Source organism: Mytilus californianus, unplaced genomic scaffold (assembly GCF_021869535.1).
Source record: "Mytilus californianus isolate M0D057914Y unplaced genomic scaffold, xbMytCali1.0.p SCAF_12, whole genome shotgun sequence".
NCBI lineage: Eukaryota > Metazoa > Mollusca > Bivalvia > Mytilida > Mytilidae > Mytilus > Mytilus californianus.
This window is the reverse complement of record NW_026262604.1, coordinates 55,859,769-55,879,672: the sequence shown is the minus strand read 5'-3', so window position 1 is coordinate 55,879,672 and position 19,904 is coordinate 55,859,769. Positions and strand designations below refer to the sequence as shown.

Here is a 19,904-nt window from a genome sequence, read left to right as displayed (position 1 = left end):
ATAAATTTCAGTCTGGTTTCATACCCGGCTGCTCTACTTTTCATCAACTAATTGAGATGTACCATTCTATCGTGTATGCCTTAGACAATAAATTTTATACAAGTTTAACTTTTGCTGATGTAAGCAAGGCATTCGACCGAGTTTGGATAAGGGGCCTACTTCACAAGTTAGAAAGATATGGTATAAAAGGTAATCTGTTAATATGGCTTGAAAGTTACTTAACAAAAAGAACTCAGAGGGTAGTATTAAAAGAGGCGACTTCCGAATTAGGTAATCTTAAAGCTGGTGCTCCACAGGGTTCGGTACTGGGTCCTCTTTTATTTCTAATATTCATTAATGACATTGCAGATGATATGATTGGATTAAGTAGAATGTTTGCAGACGATACATCTATTGGACATACTGCTCCAGATGAAACTACTCTTCAATCTATGATAAATATCGATCTACAAAATATTAATTCCTGGGCAAATGATTGGCTAGTTAAATTCAATCCAAATCAAACTAATATCATGTTGTCTAGTAACAAAAATTCAAAAAATAACTTGATTTTTGATTTTGGCGGAGTTCAGGTATATACAGTTAATAGTCACAAACATTTAGGTATATTTTTTAGCAGGGACTGTTAGTGGACCAAGCATATTGATTCTTTAATATAAAAGGTATCAAAAAAATTAAATGTTCTTAGACGTTTGAAATTCCGACTAAAAAGGGAATATTTAGAAAAAATATATTTAACTTTTATTAGGCCCGTTCTAGAATATTCTTCTGAAGTTTTGGATAATTGCGGACAGTTGAATTCTGAAAGATTAGAAAAAGTACAACTGGAAGCAGCACGTATTGTCACTGGTTTAACAAGCTATGCTAGCACTCAATCACTTTATTTAGAGACGGGATGGAAAAAGTTAAAGATTAGACGGGAAGTTAAGAAATTAACTTTATTTTACAAAATTATGAAAGAGGACGCTCCAGAATACTTATTAGATTTAATACCCCCTACAGTTGCAGAAACAAACAATTACAATCTACGAAACAGTCAAAATATATACCAAACCTCTAGTAGACTGTCCCTTTATCAAGAATCATTTATTCCATCTAGTATTAAACTGTGGAATTCGCTCAATTTAAGTATTAGAAATGAACTGTCTTTAAATATGTTTAAATTAAAAATTAAACAGAAATATTATAAAAACAAATCACCCCCTACATATTTCACTATTGGCGATAGATATTTACATGTTTTGCACGCAAGATTAAGAAACAAATGCAGTGCCCTTAACATGGATCTGTATCACGCAAATATTAAACCTAACGCAATGTGTCAATGTGGTTATTTATATGAAAATGCTCAACATTATTTCCTTTCATGTAAAAATTATACAGCTCAAAGGAATATCTTATTTTTTGAACTTATAAAGAGAAAATATATCTACTGACTAGGAAACTTTAATGTACGGTAATGATATGTTTAATATGAACATGAACACGCAATTTTTTACAAAAGTGCAGAATTATAACAAAGAGACCAATCGCTTTTCATAGTGTACAGACATTATGGTTAAATATATAACAATAATAATGTAATTACTTTTTTATGACTTCGAATGAAATTGTTCATTTTTTCCAAAGACATGGATCATCAATTTGATTTTATATATAAAATCCTATCAGTTGACAACAACAATTTGATTTAACTGCTTTAAAATAATAACTTACCTTTTGAGTGAATATGTATTCCAAATTTAAAACAACCTACTAGGTCTATCATAAATAAATTTACGGTCAACTCGACTTTTAGAAATCGATGAGCCATGTCGTTTAAATTCTTGTTCATTTCATGTCTCCATATTAATATTGTTTATGATGTTATTATTATGTATTTTATTTTGTTCGGTTATTTATTATTTGTATGTAATGGAGAAGACGTTCTAAGTTGCAAAACTTGTGTCTAATCCTATTGTCAATTTTTTTGACAATAAAATATGTTTAAATTGAAAATATACACCTTATCGCTATTTAGGCAAATCTGGAAAAAAAACAGTTACTTAGATAACTTCCTGATTGGTTCATGTGTTGCAAAAACAAGTCACCAGAAATGAGTTGAGGACGAAAAATGTTTGAAACTTACTTTACTTAGTCCTTGCTATGCCTGATAGCACATAGGGCAAGGAAATATGTTTGAAAGATAACAATTTAAAACTGGATAGTTAATGAATCAATTTTCTAAAGACAAATTAATGTTATACAAAAGGTTTGTTTTGAAGTGTTTTAACATGTCTCTTTGAAATGTTTTATGTACAATCAATCTATCGTTTAAACAGGGACCAGTAAATTTTAACTGATTTGTGACATTATGAAACAAGTTGTGTAATTTCAAAACTGATCCGGATTGAAACAAATAACTATAAGGGCTATTCGGCATATACAATGAGTCTTTGATATTATATTCCAATTATTTTTTTTATAAATGATTGACTGATATTAATGGGTATTTTTTAGTGAATTGCGGTTTCATATAATATTTCCAAAAGCGATCAAATTCGTGAATGGAAGTCTCCTTTTCAATAAATGCCACCATTCTCCTTGTTCAAATATCTTGCGGTAAAATATGTACAAGAACATTAGGGGGCTTCACGGCTTTTACTTTCTCTGGAACACAATATATTTAAAATCAATAGTGTAGCTGGTGAGTTTGATTGCGAGAATTCCATCAATGATTTATCAACTACAGGGGAGGTGGAAGTTGAAATAAATTATTTTTGGCGAAAATTCCTGTTCCACAAGAAGCTTTTAGTTGAAGGCCGTACTTTGACCTATAATGGTTTACTTTTAAAAATTGTGATTTGGATGGAGAGTTGTCTCATTGGCTCTCATACCACATCTTTTTATATCTATTCAGAGGGTTACTTTGTATTTCATTTCTATTAAAGCTTAATAATGTTTATCTTACCTCCTATACATTTCTAGGAATATGATTAGTTAAAAGCAACCGCGTGGAGACCGTGTATATTCCAAATAGTGTTAGTAGGCGGGACTTAACGGTATTGAAGACTTGATCACTTTGATAGGCAACTAGTCTAAATACCACAATATAGTCGGTCTCACCCCATATGGAATTTACTGACCCCATATATATATCGTATTAGGTCACTAGCACACCATGTAACTAATATTACCCAGATATGATAATGTTATCTTTGCCAGCTTAATTTGTTTCACACTTGTAATTGGATAAGCTTTCAGTTTTATCAAGTTCTAATTTCATTGGTGTTTATGCTTTTGGTAAGACGATAAACAAATCAGAAAAAAGAACTCTGTTATTGTAACCGTGACTACTGTTCGTGATGTCCTTAGATTTGACGTATTATGGTGTACACTCTTTTTGGGAATCCCAACCAGTACTGCCTCCGTTTCATTTTTTATTTTCCATTTCTTCTTTGGTATAATTTATCTATGCTAACCTTTATCAGTATTTCACAATGATTTCATCACAACTATATAAGTGATACAATGATAATTTCTTACTTTATGATTAGGAATGAGCATTAGCGATTCTACATCAAGCAAGAATATTGTTAAGTGACAAAGACTCGAGTCAGTATTTGATTATTTTTGAAAGTATATTAAGCACACGTTTTTTGATTTGCATCCATAAGCAGAGTATTAAAAACATTCTGTTTGAGGATTAGACTAATTTATGAACGAACACATATGCTGTTATACTTTTAAATGTGTATTTTGAAAGTTAAAAAAAATGATTATAGACGTACACTAAGTCAAACTTGAGACATGGTATAACTGCGTAAGATATAATGTTGAAAGTAAAGATAACTATTTGAGGTTCTACTCCATGAATGGATTCTCAGTTGTGTTTTGAAAACCTTCCAGAATTTTACATCCTTAAGGCACTTCAACTTTGTACTTTATTTGACCTTTTAACGTTTATTTGTTTGACCAAAAGACTGCATTAAAATCCGAAGAAGGCATGATGTGCTCTTTAATTTTGTTCCTTACCCATCACTCTTTTTTCCTGTATGAGTCAATCTACTCTTTTCAATGTGCGACGAGACCTACGTCTATGCTTGATTAGTGTCAGAGATGAGGTATGATTACCAATGAGACAATTATACATCAGAGTTAAAATGACGTGGGTATAAACACACTTAAATAAAAAAAAAAATGAATTTCGCCTCACAACAGCAAGGGACACCCTAACGAAAATTATTTAAATTTGTTTATAGCACTATTTGATCAACTCGATGTTAGTATATTACAGGAAAATTGCAATAATATTTTAAATTGTTATACAATGAATACATATTTGTTCAATCTTTCATATAACTTAGCATAGTACAAATACCTCTCATGTTGATAAATAAAATACCCTCATAACTTCTCATTAGGTCAGGTATTATTCATCGGGTAATATTATAATTATGTATGGTCTTATCATTACTTATACCATATACTGACAGTACTGAACTTGTCTGTATTTATTTATCTTTACAAATTTGAAAATGTAGCAATTAGTCAAGATCGGAATATGTGTGTATGGCTTCTCACTTTCGTCTGCACGTGAGTAAATTTAAAAAAAACTTCAACATTATATAGTTTAATTAATAGATTTTTGGTTTTGATGCAGAGGAATATAAAATAAGGAATAATGTCCTTAAGATTGATTCAGTTTAGATGGCGTTTAGTTTAAAACAGAAAGCTGATTCGCGAGTTTAAAAAGAATACGACATACACATTGAGATCAATGATACATCAAGAATAAATATTTTACATCAGAAGTCTGTCATTCTTATTACATATCTAAAATAAATATAAATAGTTTGCCTTCGGTGTACTGTACAGATGTATAAAACAATATAACTAAACTACTGTTGTTCGACAGAAATACTCAAACAGCAGAAACACACATCAGTCAGTGTGGGATGAAAAATTACACATCAACGTCCGTCTGGAGATACACATTCAAGGCAGCAGATGTTTTGTAACAACTAAGGGATCAGCAGTAACAAGATTTATCAAAAAAGGCAGAAAGATACAAAAATAAAAAACTATGGCCAAAAATCTTTTTGGTCTTACTATACAAATATTTCACATGGCAAAAAAAAAAAAGAAAAACGCCAAAAAGACCAACACCATTCTACAAACCACTTCTCGGAAAACTTTTGACTTGTCATAGCGAGCCCCTATAAAAACTGAAGTAACATGCTGTCCTCTTTAATTTTGCCCCCTTTCCTTTTACCCTTATTTTCCTGTATGAGTCATAGATTACCACTGTTCACTTCGTCCATACCTCTTTAAACTTATTTATATGATGTATTTGTTAAATCGTTTTTGTTATGGAATGAAATACATGTATATACCACTGTACGTTAGAAAAAACAACAACAAATAATGTTATCACATTCCCCTTAGAAATTACCTTCAAATGTACATTCTGTTTTATTAAGTTTTATTAGACGATGCGTGTAGAAATTGGTGGATGCACTTCCGGGATTGATGTTACGTGTTTGCTACAGAGAAAGAAACTTGGACAAATGCTGAGGTAAGCAAAACAAAAAAACACAAATTGTAGATTTTCAACAAATGTGGTAAATTGACAGTTTGAAACATCATATTGGAAATATTGTTTGGCATTACGAAACCATATCCTTATACATAATTTAAATCTAATGTAATTTTTTTTTCTAAAATTATTCAAATCCTACAAAATCTAAGAAAGTTGCATGTGGTAAACTGCTGAACATACGCCTACTTGTAATTAAACATGCTAAACGTATCGGAATACGGGAAAAAGTGTAAGTATTTATCTGAAACTTTCAACAAACAAACAAAAAATCTCTAATTCGATCATCCAGTTTAAAGATTTGAACTGCCACAGCTAATCATAGGATCAAAATATAAGGTAGGTAGGGAGGCAGGAATCTTGACATCAAACTATAAGGTAGGTAGGGAGGCAAAAAATCATAACATCAAAATATTGATAAATAGGGAGGCAGGAATCATAACAAAATATAAGGTAGGTAAGGAGGTAGGAATCATAACATCAAATTATAAGGTACGTTCGTAGGCAGGAATCATAGCATCAAAATATAAGTAAGTAGGGAGGCAGGAATCATAGCATTAAAATATAAGTAAGGTAAGTTATATTTTGACGCTATGATTCCTGCTTCCCTACCTACTATCTGTTTTGATTCTACGACAAGAAGAAGTAGCAACTGGTATGATATATTATAATATATATTTATTATAGTAAAATATTCCTCCATAAAGTGATGATTCCAATGCGTTCCCGGTTCTACTTTTAACTCATTTGTAATGTTTTTGTTTTCAAAGCTGAAACAGTTAACATGATGAAATGCCTTGTCCCTTTTTCTTTTCTTTTGTCATGTTTGTTATAATAATGATTTTTTTCTCCACATTATAAATCATACACTCACAGCATAGATAAGAACAAAACACCCATCAATAATTCTTCCAGTAATCGTTAATACGTGATTGCAGGAGCAAGTTTACAACTTCGCTTGTCAAGACAATACACATAAGGTAGACCGTATAAGTTTACTAACATATACATGTGTATGACAACGTCGATAATATATCCTTTTGTTATAAAGACAATTTGTCAGTCGCTCATCACAAACATTTAATTGCAAGACATGAGAATTATCAGGTTCCATTGTGTTATGGGAGCATTTTGTAATGTACAATAACACGGTATGAAAATCTATTGAACGTAAATATTTAAGTGGAAAAACACTGTCATAAGTTTTTAAAGAACTCTGTTTTAAATTTGTCATTTCGGGGACTTTTATAACTGACTATGCAGTATGGTCTTTGCTCATTGTTTTTGAAGGCAGTACAGTGACCTAGAATTGTTAGTTATTTCTGTGTCATTTGGTCTCTTGTGAAGAGTTGTCTTACTGGTATTCATACCACATCTTGTTTTTTATATGTTTCTTAGTGCCTACATTTGCTATCGTTATATCATTTGAGTAGCAATGACAAGAATAAGTATTTTCCATGAACTATATTTTGGTTAGACTAGTCCATGACAAACAGAAAAACATACAAAAATGAAAAAAAAAAAATTCAATTATATAGGATATAATATTACCTGCAAAATATCTAAGTAAATGTGTGAATTACTTGTGTGTTTGTAAACTGAAAGGGATGAATGAATACCAATGACAGAATATTGGTAACAAACCAATGTTTAGTTCATAATGTTTTTCATTAAAATAAATATTATGATTTAAGAATGGTTTTAATGTCTAAAGGACACTAACAATAAACGGTACTGGATTAGAAACTACATCACCAAGTCTGAACATGACAACCTAAATAAAATACAAAGTTAAATTATTACATTGTTTTCTCTTTTAGCAGCTACTTACTTTTTTAAATGATGGATAAGGAATACGACTATACATATCATTTACATGTAGTAAAAAACCAATAAAGATAAAGAAACAAAATGTCACATGTTAAGGGAGGTTTCGGCGGCCGCAAAGATATTTAACCCCGCTACATTCTGTATGTGTCTGTCCCATGTTAGGAGCTTGCAACTCAGTGGTTGTCGATCGTTGCCCTGTATCATATTTGTTTTTCGTTTGTTGTTTTGTAAATATTTCAGTCCGTTTGTTTTCTCGTTGTAATTGTTTTCATTTTGTGCAGTATACGTTTTGCTAATTGTAGTTGATAATATATACGTCATTTCGTCTCTGGTGAATAGTTGTCTCATTGATAATCATACCACATCTCCTTTTTTAATATAAATAAATAAATACCGCCAATATGCATGGTTTCTGGACGTTTACAACTAAACATGTATGTTGTTTTATCTCTTGCTTTTTGTTATAATTTATTATCATGAAAAGTAACCTACTAATGTTAAAACAGGTTTGAATTTGATTTTGTTTGGCGCACATCTGTCTTCAAGCATCTTTTTTTCATTGCATATATATAAATATGTCAATCTCAACCTTGCCTTTCCTGCATCAATAAACATTTGTTTTTCATTTTATATATGTAAATATGTCAACCTTAACAGTGCCTTTCCTGCATCGATTAACGTTTGTTTTTCATTGTAAAAATATATAAATATGCCAACTTTAACCTTGCCTTTCCTCCATCGATTAACATTTGTTTTTCATTGTATATATATATATAAATATGTCAACCTTAACCTTGCCTTTCCTGCATCGATTAACATTTGTTTGTCATTGTATATATATAAATATGTCAACATTAACATTGCCTTTCCTCCATTGAATAACATTTGTTTAACATTGTATATATATAAATATGTCAACCTTAACCTTGCCTTTCCTGCATCGATTAACATTTGTTTTTCATTGTATATATATAAATATGTCAATCTTAACCTTGTCTTTCCTCCAACGATTCACATTTGATTTTCATTATATATATATAAATATGTCAATGTTAACCTTGCCTTTCCTGCATCGATTAACATTTGTTTTTCATTGTATATATATATAAATATGTCAACGTTAACCTTGCCTTTTCTGCATCGAGTAACATTTGTTTTTCATTGTATATATATAAATATGTCAACGTTAACCTTGCCTTTCCTGCATCGATTAACATTTGTTTTTCATTGTATATATATAAATATGTCAACCGTAACCTTGCCTTTCCTGCATCGATTAACATTTGTTTTACATTGTATATATATAAATATGTCAACGTTAACCTTGCCTTTCCTGCATCGATTAACATTTGTTTTTTATTGTATATATATAATTATGTATTAGATACAATACAAAGGTAACAAAGAAACAGGCCGGTAACAACCGTTGCCGGATAGTTTTTCTGCCCGAGTAGTCAGGTGAAGGATCGAGGCGATAGCCGAAGACCTTGACCTGACTACAAGTGCAGAATAACTATACGGCAGTTTGTTTCCGACCTGTTTTTTTTTGTTACCTTTGTTTTGTATCTGACTTGTACGACGTTTCAAGAAAGAAGTAGTACATTTTGCATTTAGAAGAGGTAGCAAAATTAAAACAGATTAGAAACTTAAATGGCCATATACCAGTTAATGTAAGTTACAGTTTAAACAAACTTTCTTTTAACTTCCCTTCAGCATTTTCTGAAGAAATTCAAGAATCTAATAATTTTATAAAAAAAGAACCATGTCAAGGAAAAAAGATGATTTTGTACACATTTGAGATATTTAAAATGCAACTTCGCAAGTAAGTAATGTATGAAAAAGTTTTCAGAGGTAAGCAAGCTAACATTTGATTTTTATTTGGGGAAAAACGGAAAAGGGGGGGGGGGGGGGGGGGGGGCTGGTATTTTTTTTTTTAAATAAACAAGCTTGATCCCTTTTTTTGTTGAAAAAAAATGCAGGATGTGCTATTCCATTCCCTCTTAAAAAATAATAAAAATCGTACCTTTGCTCCCAAATATGTGAATTCAATATATATGAATTCAATATATATATGAATTCATTAACAATACAAATGTATAAAAAGAATGAATTTCCTATTTCATTATAAGTGAATGAAATGTTATGAAAAAATGGATTTTGGCTTGTTATTAAATATATATTGGCATATATTTTGAATTTTTTTTTTAAATTTCATGCTTATAAGTTTTTATATGTCTTTAATAGAGTTGATCAGGATTAGACACGTGTCACAATATGATCCAATCGCAGCTTACCGTCCAAAATTGGTGACATAAGTTGAATGATTTTCTTCAAGATTTGCTGCCTTATGTATTACACGTTCATTTTTTATTTATAGAATCAATCGTGCATTGGTGAGTTGATAGGGATTTTATCTTTTGATTTGGTTGGATTTTTTTATGTATATATTTCCTGTCTTTTTTATTGAAATATAAACGTCGGTACCAGTATTTCTTTACTTTCAGCATTGTCCAGAATACTATTCATGTCTATATATTGAAAAAAAATACATTTACGGACCTACCATTTAGCTGCAAAAGGGGGTTATTTTTTTTCTGAGCCGAAGAAAATTATTTATTTTTTCAACGCTATCACCCAAAATATTTTTTTTTTTCGAAATTAGCACTATTATATACGGTATTCAGAAAATCAGGAATTAGAACATTATTTTGTCATCTGCTTGACCAAAATATATATTTTCTTATAAAATTGGGGATCATCAGAATATTTTGTTTAGGAAAAAACCATATCACCCAAATCCCTTAGTGTACTGATATGAATAGTAATATACTGGAATTGTTCGTAAAAGTTATTGATGCCAACGTAAATATTTTTTTATTAAAAAGACAGGAAATATGTCGGTGAAACAAAACAATTTAAATCTAATTGAAATTTAAAGTGCCCATGAACTCACTGATCATGCACGAGTGATTCTATTCATAAAAAGTGTCCGTGTAACAACTAAAAAGTGTCCGTGTATCATCTAAAAAGTGTCCGTGTAACACCCGTTAATGTACTGTTTTTCTATAGCTCTGCTGGGGGCAAAGTCGTACAAGTCAACCTTAACCTTGCCTTACCTGCATCGATTAACATTTGTTTTCATTGACATATTATAATACTTACATAAAACTCAATAGCCTGTGTGTGGTCGAATGTTTCAGTGTTATTCACTATGATATAACCCTTCTCATCTACCCTGAATGCGTTAGTGTATTCTACTACGTATTCTTCATCCTGCAAGTATATTTTCAGGAATCCAATCTAATTTAGAATAAATCGATTGCTGTCTTTTGGTTTGTTCAAGGCATAAATTAGTTAAATCTTGTTTGATAATTTTTTTTTTAATAAATAAAAGTTACCAAATTCTCAATTTTTTCAGAGGGTTTAGTACAAACTCTTTTAGTTTCATCTAAATATTTCGGGTTTAAGTGGTCATTTTTCATTTATTTTTGACAGTGTTGTTTTGGTCCTATGTATCAACTTTCCAATGTTGGTTTAAAAGTAAGCTTTAGTGGTACTGTACCATTCTATAAGTGAATTGCCCCAGATTTGTAACCGAGTGTTGTATCAATATTTTCACTGATATTAATCTTCCATAACCAAACAGTAATTTTGTTTAATTTAAAAACAATCATTTTAAGAAAAGTATTAAAATAAATACATAGATTGACAATTTTCATTAAACGTAAATATTACCCCTGTAGCAATTCCTGTTCTAACTTTTACTTGTAGGTATTTCACAACCTCTCCGTCTTCTAAGAACTGGTGGCCTTCAAAACGTTTAACCAAAACCTTTGATCCTTCTTTTACTCCAGAATCAACATAGCCTTCAATTGCATTTCCTGCAGGGTCCAAATTAAATTGATAGTCAGGTTTGTGGAGCTTGTGGTCTGAAAAGGCAATAAATACTATGTATATTTTGTTGGAAGTTTATAGGACATTTTGATTCACTTTTTGTAAAACTTGGTATACTTCAAATGCTTTTGGTCAAATATCAGAGCAAAGATATCTAAATGCATGTCCAGAGTAAGATTTATTAAACATGTGTTAAATATTTTCATTTTGTGTCGACCTCTTCTGTCAAAATATACTACACGTTCAGCTGTCAAAAATCAAATTATATATCATTCGCCGATTACATTCGGGTTTGCAATGAAGGAAGAAAAGTATGTTTACATGTCATATTTGTCTACAAGTACAAATGCATGTTTGAGTACTATATTATACACCCGGCTTTTCATATATTATGAAAAATCTTGAAAATGTCTCCTTATTTTATATATTATCGCTTATTATTAAACACGATATAATCTATTTTTTCGATTTAAATGATTTAAACGGAATTAAAATTTGCATAAACTATACATTCAGGAAATTAGAAATTAAAAGAATAGCGCCATGAACGCACTTTTATAAAGTGTTATTTTCATTTCAGAGAGTAGCGTGACTGTGATGCATATCATTCGATGAAATAGTTTAAACCGTGAAGTAACATCAAGTAACATTATTCTAGTCCCATCACGGCCAACCGTTAAAAATCTGTAAAACAAAAATTTTTATAAACACATAATATTTGTATTCCTCTATTTCTATAAACATCACAACCCCTGATGAATGAAACAATATCCCGCTACTTCTACTACGCAATTTATTTCATTCCTTCTCTCTCCATCTCTTTATAAATTGCTTAAATCTTTATCCTTATCATTTTACTATAACTGACAGATTTAACTGACATAAATATGAAGTTAGAAGTGAGATATGCCTTCACTGAAATAATGGAAAAATTGATTTGTGAGAAGCATCAAGTTTCGTATAACAATGTAGAAACAATAAGGTTAGAAAAAATACTAATAAAATTAATATTTTACTGTATACGTCGAACGTCAAATAATGAAACTTACAACAGGAATAATGTGATGCCAACAGGATGATGACAGAAAGACAGCAGAAATTCAATATATTTCTCACCATTGCTATCACAGATTATACAGTCTGAAATAATGATATAATTTGTATGTTATACAGTGTCTTTTATATTATCCAGTACAATGATGCTTATCTCAATAGAACAGTTGCTGCTCTTGTTAGTCATCATTTTCCCAAATACATTTCAACTTTCTAGCCAAATATGTATTTATATCACAATCAATGCATTCCCTGGACACGTGAAGTTTACTGCTGGAAAGTCGACGGACAGAAAATTCAGACGAAGATCAGACATTTTAACACGAGTAAATAAGTGTGAAAGATAAAAAGACAAATCAGGAAATAAATGTTGGCAAGTTGTCGAATTGAAATGTGATATATAATTTATAAATTCATTTTAGATTAATGTACGTCTATAAATATTGTTATAAATAGGAAAAATATACCATGCTCAAGATTGAATTGTAATTTGTAACAAAAGTATTAATGTTGTACCAGATTTTGACTGCGAAAGAGCTTTCTTTAAAACAAATCAGTAAGACTTTGTACATTCATTTTTTTTTACATTTTCGACTTCCCATTACCGGGACTGCCTCAAACAATACAACTTTTTGATTGATTGGTTGATTAATTGATTGATTTATTGTTGCTTGCTTGACATCCAAAGCAATAGTTTCAAGCACATTCAGGACTGGAACATATTAAGAATTATTAACAATAAGTAGGTTATACAAAGGAGGCAGGGAAATTTGAACTGCATGTCACTGGGTGTTGGATTTAGAATTGTAAAAGGCCACCTAAGGACTCTTAAGGACTTGTTGCAAGGGGTGTTTGTCGTACACAGAGCATGTCAGTCTATAACGGGCATCGGATTTAACTTCCATTCCGATTGGACGTGGCTGTGAATGTATACATCCCGTACAGCCACACGGACGCTGCACTTAAGCAAAGGTTTTACTGTAGGAACGGCAGCAGATCAGGTGACAATATTTACATACCACATGACCAGTCAACCGTTAGATTTATAGGAAAAACTGAGAGACAATCATCAATATTGATACGAAATCAACCCTATTCCCATATGTAAATATTACTCTCTTTCCAAGTTTTACCCTTCTCAGTTAATCAACGTCAGATGAAGTCAGATAAAATAAAAATGAATAATAATATCAAAAAATATATATATTACGATAGCAGCAATGTCCATTATTTTGGGCGATTTCTGTTGTTAGGCAATATGAAACAGTTTAACAGTTTAACAGACATGACCCGATATCTTTAATCGGACTACATTTTTGTAGTACAACAATATTCCATCAGGATTATTATTCCCAAGGTTATGGAGCATAATATTATACATTATTCTGAACAAGTAATGTTGTTTCAATTAACATAAGAATAATTCATATTCAATACCACTGAAATCTTTCTTACAAGACTATTCGTAAGTCAAATATAATCTAGTGTTGTTTCACTGTCGAATAATTCTTGAAATATGCATTTTCAAGAATTCATAGTTTAACTCTATTCTATAATATTAACAGCACAAAAATATCGCCGCAATATAGCTTTTCTTGCATTCACGCGGAGTAACACCAATCAATCAATCAATCGACTAATTGCAATATTGATATATAAAAGTGAGGAAATGTAATTAGGATTGTAAATAAGACATATATCCACCGGCAACAAAAGGACGAGAATGTGTATGGTATAAGGCACTGTATGGTCTTTGACATGTACATTTGTTTTTTCGTAAATCTATATACCTAAATTGCCTCATGGTTTGACATTGAAATTTTTGAAAATTAGAATCTTTAAACATAATCGAAAACTATCACAACGGTCGAAACAAAATACAGACAACCGATCCTTTTGACAAAATGGACGTACACACAACATTACATGGACATCACCTGGTTCAGATTGCCGTAGGCAGAGAATGAGGTGGGTAAGACCGGATTTATGTGCGCACAACCCCCTTATCGATACCATATGTATTCCAAACTCACAATAAAAACCTGCGCATCCCAGGGTTATCAAAAAACTAAGAGAACTATCAAAGTTTTACCAGAGATTTGTTCTCGTTTGATTTCACTAAATCGGAACAAATATAATCAAAACCACAAAACAATGAATTTAAAGAGGCAACATTCAGTTGCTTTAATCTTCAACGAAAATCATAAGCAAACATATGTATTCAGAAATAAAGAAATAGGGAGACATTCAATTGTAATGCAAGTCCTCTTAACAAACCGGTAGCAGGCAGTTACATTTATATTAAATTAGCATATTATGTAATTTAAAAAGGCTTATGTGAAGAATATTACAGAAATGAAAAGTATACCAAAAAAAAATTAGTTTTTTGCGCACATTGCATCTTGTTATGATAATTTCCCCATCATATCAAATTAACTTCGCTCGTTTGTGAATCCTAAACATCTATTTCATAAAAGTGGAATATATTGTTATGTGATTATTTCTCTAAATAAATATTGTTTAAACTAACTCACTTGGAGTTTCGATACACAGTTACATAAAACAAGCCACAAAAAAAATAGTACAATACAACTTACTAATTATGTTTTTCCCTAAATTCTGATATTCCTCGAAACGATAACGATAAGGATTCCAGACACAGTTATTTAAGTTTTTTTTTTCTTTTTTTTTTCTCTATCAATTGCCTTCAGTATATTCTATAAGTTTTAACTACTATGATATGTATATAACACGAGGTAGGAAATGTTTAGGGAAACGGACGATGAGTTGGCAAACCTGTCTGTCAAGTTTGTACTACGCATGTTTGTGTATGTAAATTTCATTTGTTTACATGTATACATTTCCTAACTTAAATTACTTAATTTAGAAAGATGATATTTTTAACTAAATTTTATTAAAATATTGCAGTATCAGTATAGCTCACACGATACTCAGGCATAGTTACTTTCTTTATTGTGTCCTAAATGTAAAATATATAGGAAGGATAGATTGGTCCTCTTGGTCACCATAACATTGGTTTCACAATTATACCAAAACAGCAACAAGATAATTAAGAACTAGAATAAATTGGTCACACACCATAAACACATAGAACAATAAATCATATGAACATAAAAAAAATTTAAGATCATATCCCGTAAAATTCAAAATTATAGAATTAAAATAAAATTTTACGAAAACGAATATATATGAAAAACTTTATACTTTTATTTTTTGAAAAAACGTGATAAGGTCTTTTGTTTGTGCAAATATCCCATGTTCTTTTTTTACAAGATATAATTAGGCATGTTCGTATTTTGTTGTCACCACAACATGCCCAGGACTGCTAGTTTTCCTGCCAAAGGTCGGCTGTTATCTCAGGGCACTCCGGCTAACTTCAACAATAAAAAATTGCAAAATAACATCAAATATGAAGGCACTTTAAACTTATACTCTGAACAAATTTATTGGAAAAACAATAAATTTTTGAAGGGTCCTCGATCAGGAGGCAGGAAACACACATACATATTTGTGGGGTCTGACATACAAATGTAATAACTCTTCAATTTAAACATTCGATAATAATTAAAATGAATCATTCATTATTTTTACACCATAGGAAAGAACTTTCAAAGAAGATTTTCATAGGGTTGCATATAGACTATTTTTTTTATTGATTTCTTTTTCATGTGTATAGTTAAAAGATCTGCTTACGTAACACATATTTAATAAATAATTAATATCTATACTTTAATCACATTCAATTGATAGAAATGGACTGTTTTATGTGGGTTTTTTTAATCCTTTGTTCATTTAACATTTCTTCGTTTCAATATTGTTTAAAAGATAAAACCCATCACCACTACTTGAGTATCACTGATGAAGTAGCATCAAGGAGTGAGAGTTGGTGCAAATCATTGCAATGCCTTAATTTTAAACATTGAGGATATAAATAGCCAGATCACCAAAGAAACAACGAGCAACGCATTTATTGTATGAACACGATCAATATCGATGGCATGATGTAGATTTTGAAAGCCCAATGTTTTTTGTTTTATGAGGAGGATGAAGATATTCCAGGGGTCAGTTTCATTGGGAGAAAATAAATGTTTTCAAAAGCAGTATTTGCTCTAAAATACATGTAAATGTTTAACGGTATCATATATACTTCTGGAAGACTTAAAAATGTCTAAAACGTCAATATTCTAGCAGTTGATAGAGTATACGTACTGATTACATCCTAGTTCAAGCATCTGCTTATATATAACCAACAGCAGATAATAGGGTTATTTTCATTAACCATTTTCATGAATACTAATTGTTTTATTGCAACATTTAGGGCATTCTTTAAAAAAAATATCTTTGTGTGTTATTGACTTTAGCAAGTGAGTTTAGTATGCAACGTTAAATTTGTTAAAAAAGGAGCCTGAAAATGCATATTTTGATTTATTTACTGATCACGCTGATGTTAAAAATGAAGATCTTATAGTGAAGATAAAAACAGATATTTTGCCCATGTTATATAAGGTGTATCATGTACAATATAATGTTTTGTTTTTTTTCTACAGCATAAGTTACGTTTTTTATGGTAGAATTAAACTAATAAACTTAAGCCATAAAAATAATAATACAAAATCATGATTCCTACATCCGGATAAAAATCTTGTATTATGTGTAGAAACAACACCCATTCTAATAGTAAATAAAGTTAATTTTCTGTTCGTTGTTATGTTTATTTAAAGTATTTAAATGTTGAAAGGTAATCGTAACATCTATTTAAACCAAATAGGGGAACTCCGATTTATGACTTCCGATATCGACCAGGAAAAGGAAGAAATTCATAACTTACTTGCAACCTAATCTGCAGAAGAGCAACGACAACAAAATGAGTAAACAAAAAAAAGATGAAGGTAATTATTCTGACAGCATTATTGGTTTGCCACTAATTTCATGCGGGATGTTTTTTTATTCTTTTTTATTGTTCCATTCTTTAATTCAAAACAAAAAGCGAATTACAATGTTTTCGTTTTGTGTTTTTGAGTTGAAAAGGGATTAGTTATATATACATTTGCGTTAAACCAAACAAATAAAAGTAACCTTCACTATTTGACCAGAATCCGCTACATTTATTTGGAGACATTAATCTAAATTGAATGAATTCTAGCCCGGAAAATGGACATAAATAGCTATAGCATAATTATCTTGTATTTTTTTACTGTCGTAAATAATCACTTGTCAATTAAGGCTTGGTCTTTTCGTCACCACTCATCGCTGAACATCACATACATTCAATTGTTTTGTACACGCCATCAGCAAAATAATTGTGCAAATGAATGTAAACAAATTGTGTTAGATAACCTTGTTAAAATGTGTTTAAATTGCAAAGTTAATGATTTTAAAGTCAGATTCGAACAACAGTTATAACTAATTTTGTAGAAGCTGTTTTAAATTGATTCATGAAAATTTTATGCAATTCATATACAAACTGAAAACTAGACGAGGATGACTTTTTTTAGAAAGTATAGTCACTGTCCTCATCAGACTTTCCTTTTTATGTCTCTCTTGTAGTGATATCGAGGTACTTTTTGGTTTGTTTTGACAAATATAAATCAACCCTCATGATGATGACCATTCTTTTTTTAAAATAGTTTATATGATATTAATCAACACACTTTTGAAGTTTATATTTGTAAAAACAAATGCAATGCTGTAAAGATAACGACAACTACAACACTACAGGCTTCAGACTTGGTACAGGCTCATACAGAATGTACAACATGTAGCGGGGTTAAACCTGTTTGAAAGCACTAGCCGTTCTCTAACATGGAACAGTGATATAACAATTTAACAGAAGAACAAACTATAAAAATCATTTAAAAATGGGCTAAGTCAGAAACCTGATGTTCAGTGGTTGTCGTTTGTTGATGTGGTTCATAAGTCTTTTTCGTTTCTCGTTTTTTTATATAGATTAGACCGTTGATTTTCCTGTTTGAATGGTTTTACACTAGTCATTTGTGGGACCCTTTATAGCTTGCTGTTCGGTGTGAGCCAAGGCTCCGTGTTGAAGACTGTACTTTGACCTATAATGGTTTACTTTTACAAATTGAGACTTGTAAGGAGAGTTGTCTCATTGGCACTCATACCACATCTTCTTATACCTAATTAATTCATCAGATCGATACAGAACAGAAAACAATAAACAAAAATAAAGACCAGACATGGCAAGTCCATAATTTTGAATAGAGTCCATTTTGGAGATGCACTTCGACCTAGGTGAGCGACACACTCTTGAGAGCCTTTTGCTTTGTTTATTACTTACCTACTAGTTTACATATGTAGATATTTTATGGCTGCTAAATAATCGTCAGAAGTCGCTCCTTATGCATGTTATGTAAGTCTTTACAAGTTTCATGTAAACTGTATGTCTGTTGAATTTATTAATAACATGTCGATTATTTAGATTAATGTAGTGCACATTATCATGATTGGCAATGTAGTGGACCTGTTTATCTCCTCTTGTTTCGATTGTTTTTTTTTTTTAATTGAACAAACCATTTTCGAGTAATTGGCAATGTACTGTCACTTATTTAAGAGAATTTCGATGATTTTAGCTTATTATCATGAAAATAATAACAGAAAGAGAGAAAAATGGACAGCATGTATAATCTAAACAATCAGATCTAAGAAAAACTGATTGACATAACTCGTCAATCAGGGATGGTTGATTACTTTCAAATGTAACGATTAAATTACAATTACTTTGGTAATTTAATGCATTACAATTACACCTTTATTCAAATGTAATCGATTGAATTAGATTACTTTTCTTTAAAGTAATCATGATTGCTTTGGGTTACTTATGAATACATTGTATTTTGTAATATTAAAGAACTTCTTTAAAACTTTTTCTCCTCCCACAAAAGTCTCTTTTGTATATCTTTGATACATGTTATTAAGACTAGCAGCAGTGAAACATGTGTTAAGTTTGAAAGCATAGACACGTATTCTTTCTCTGTAAAAGAAATAGCATTTGATTATAAAATTTTTTAGCCAACAGCAAATCTATAATTAACAAAAAAACCCGAACAAATAATAAAAATTAATTAAGTAGTTTTATTGTATGATTGGATATAATTAACACATGCATATTTTTTTACAGGTGTAAATTACATCTTCGTTTGTATTGTTTGGACAAACAATAGATGAAGTTGGATATTAAAACTTATTTGGTCATTTACAAATCTTTTCTGAAAAGCACAAGTAGTCTAAGAGTCATGCAAGTTCATATTCATAAGCTTTAGTCTCAATGAATTTAAGTTTTAACCAAACTAAAAGTAATCAACCCTAAATCAAATATATTTTAATAAACAGTATGAAATACAGTTAAATCTTATTTTTCTGGGTTTTTTTTTTTATTCAGAAAAGATCAAGATGGAATACGGTGATTATTGATTGTTTACTGACTTACAATTTAATTTACTTTTTTTTGATATTTTTGTTATATTTGTCATAAAGGTTGAACGGAGAAAATGCAAAACATGGGTGTTAA

The 19,904-nt window shown here is 30.6% G+C and overlaps 2 protein-coding genes across 2 annotated transcripts in view; one reads left to right on the top strand and one right to left on the bottom strand.

Annotated features, from left to right (window-relative positions):
- LOC127722050 (uncharacterized) overlaps positions 1-19,904 on the top strand; it is a 275,032-nt gene that overhangs the window by 230,440 nt on the left and 24,688 nt on the right. The window lies entirely within an intron of this gene.
- On the bottom strand, positions 7,261-15,100 carry LOC127722052 (uncharacterized). The gene is made up of 5 exons (XM_052228898.1): positions 14,953-15,100; positions 12,352-12,442; positions 11,144-11,337; positions 10,571-10,681; positions 7,261-7,352 (listed from the first exon to the last, which is right to left on the bottom strand). Exons 2-5 carry the CDS (start codon positions 12,419-12,421, stop codon positions 7,287-7,289), a joined length of 441 nt encoding a protein of 146 aa, XP_052084858.1. The 5' UTR covers positions 12,422-12,442; positions 14,953-15,100; the 3' UTR covers positions 7,261-7,286.

Excerpts from the sequence above, each read along its gene's own strand:
- LOC127722052 (XM_052228898.1), bottom strand. The coding sequence starts at position 12,421 with ATGGTGAGAAATATATTGAATTTCTGCTGTCTTTCTGTCATCATCCTG. Across the intron at positions 10,682-11,143 it reads GAACAGGAATTGCTACAGGG|GATGAAGAATACGTAGTAGA; the intron begins GTAATATTTACG and ends ATATACTTGCAG. Across the intron at positions 7,353-10,570 it reads CACAGGCTATTGAGTTTTAT|GTTGTCATGTTCAGACTTGG; the intron begins GTAAGTATTATA and ends TATTTTATTTAG.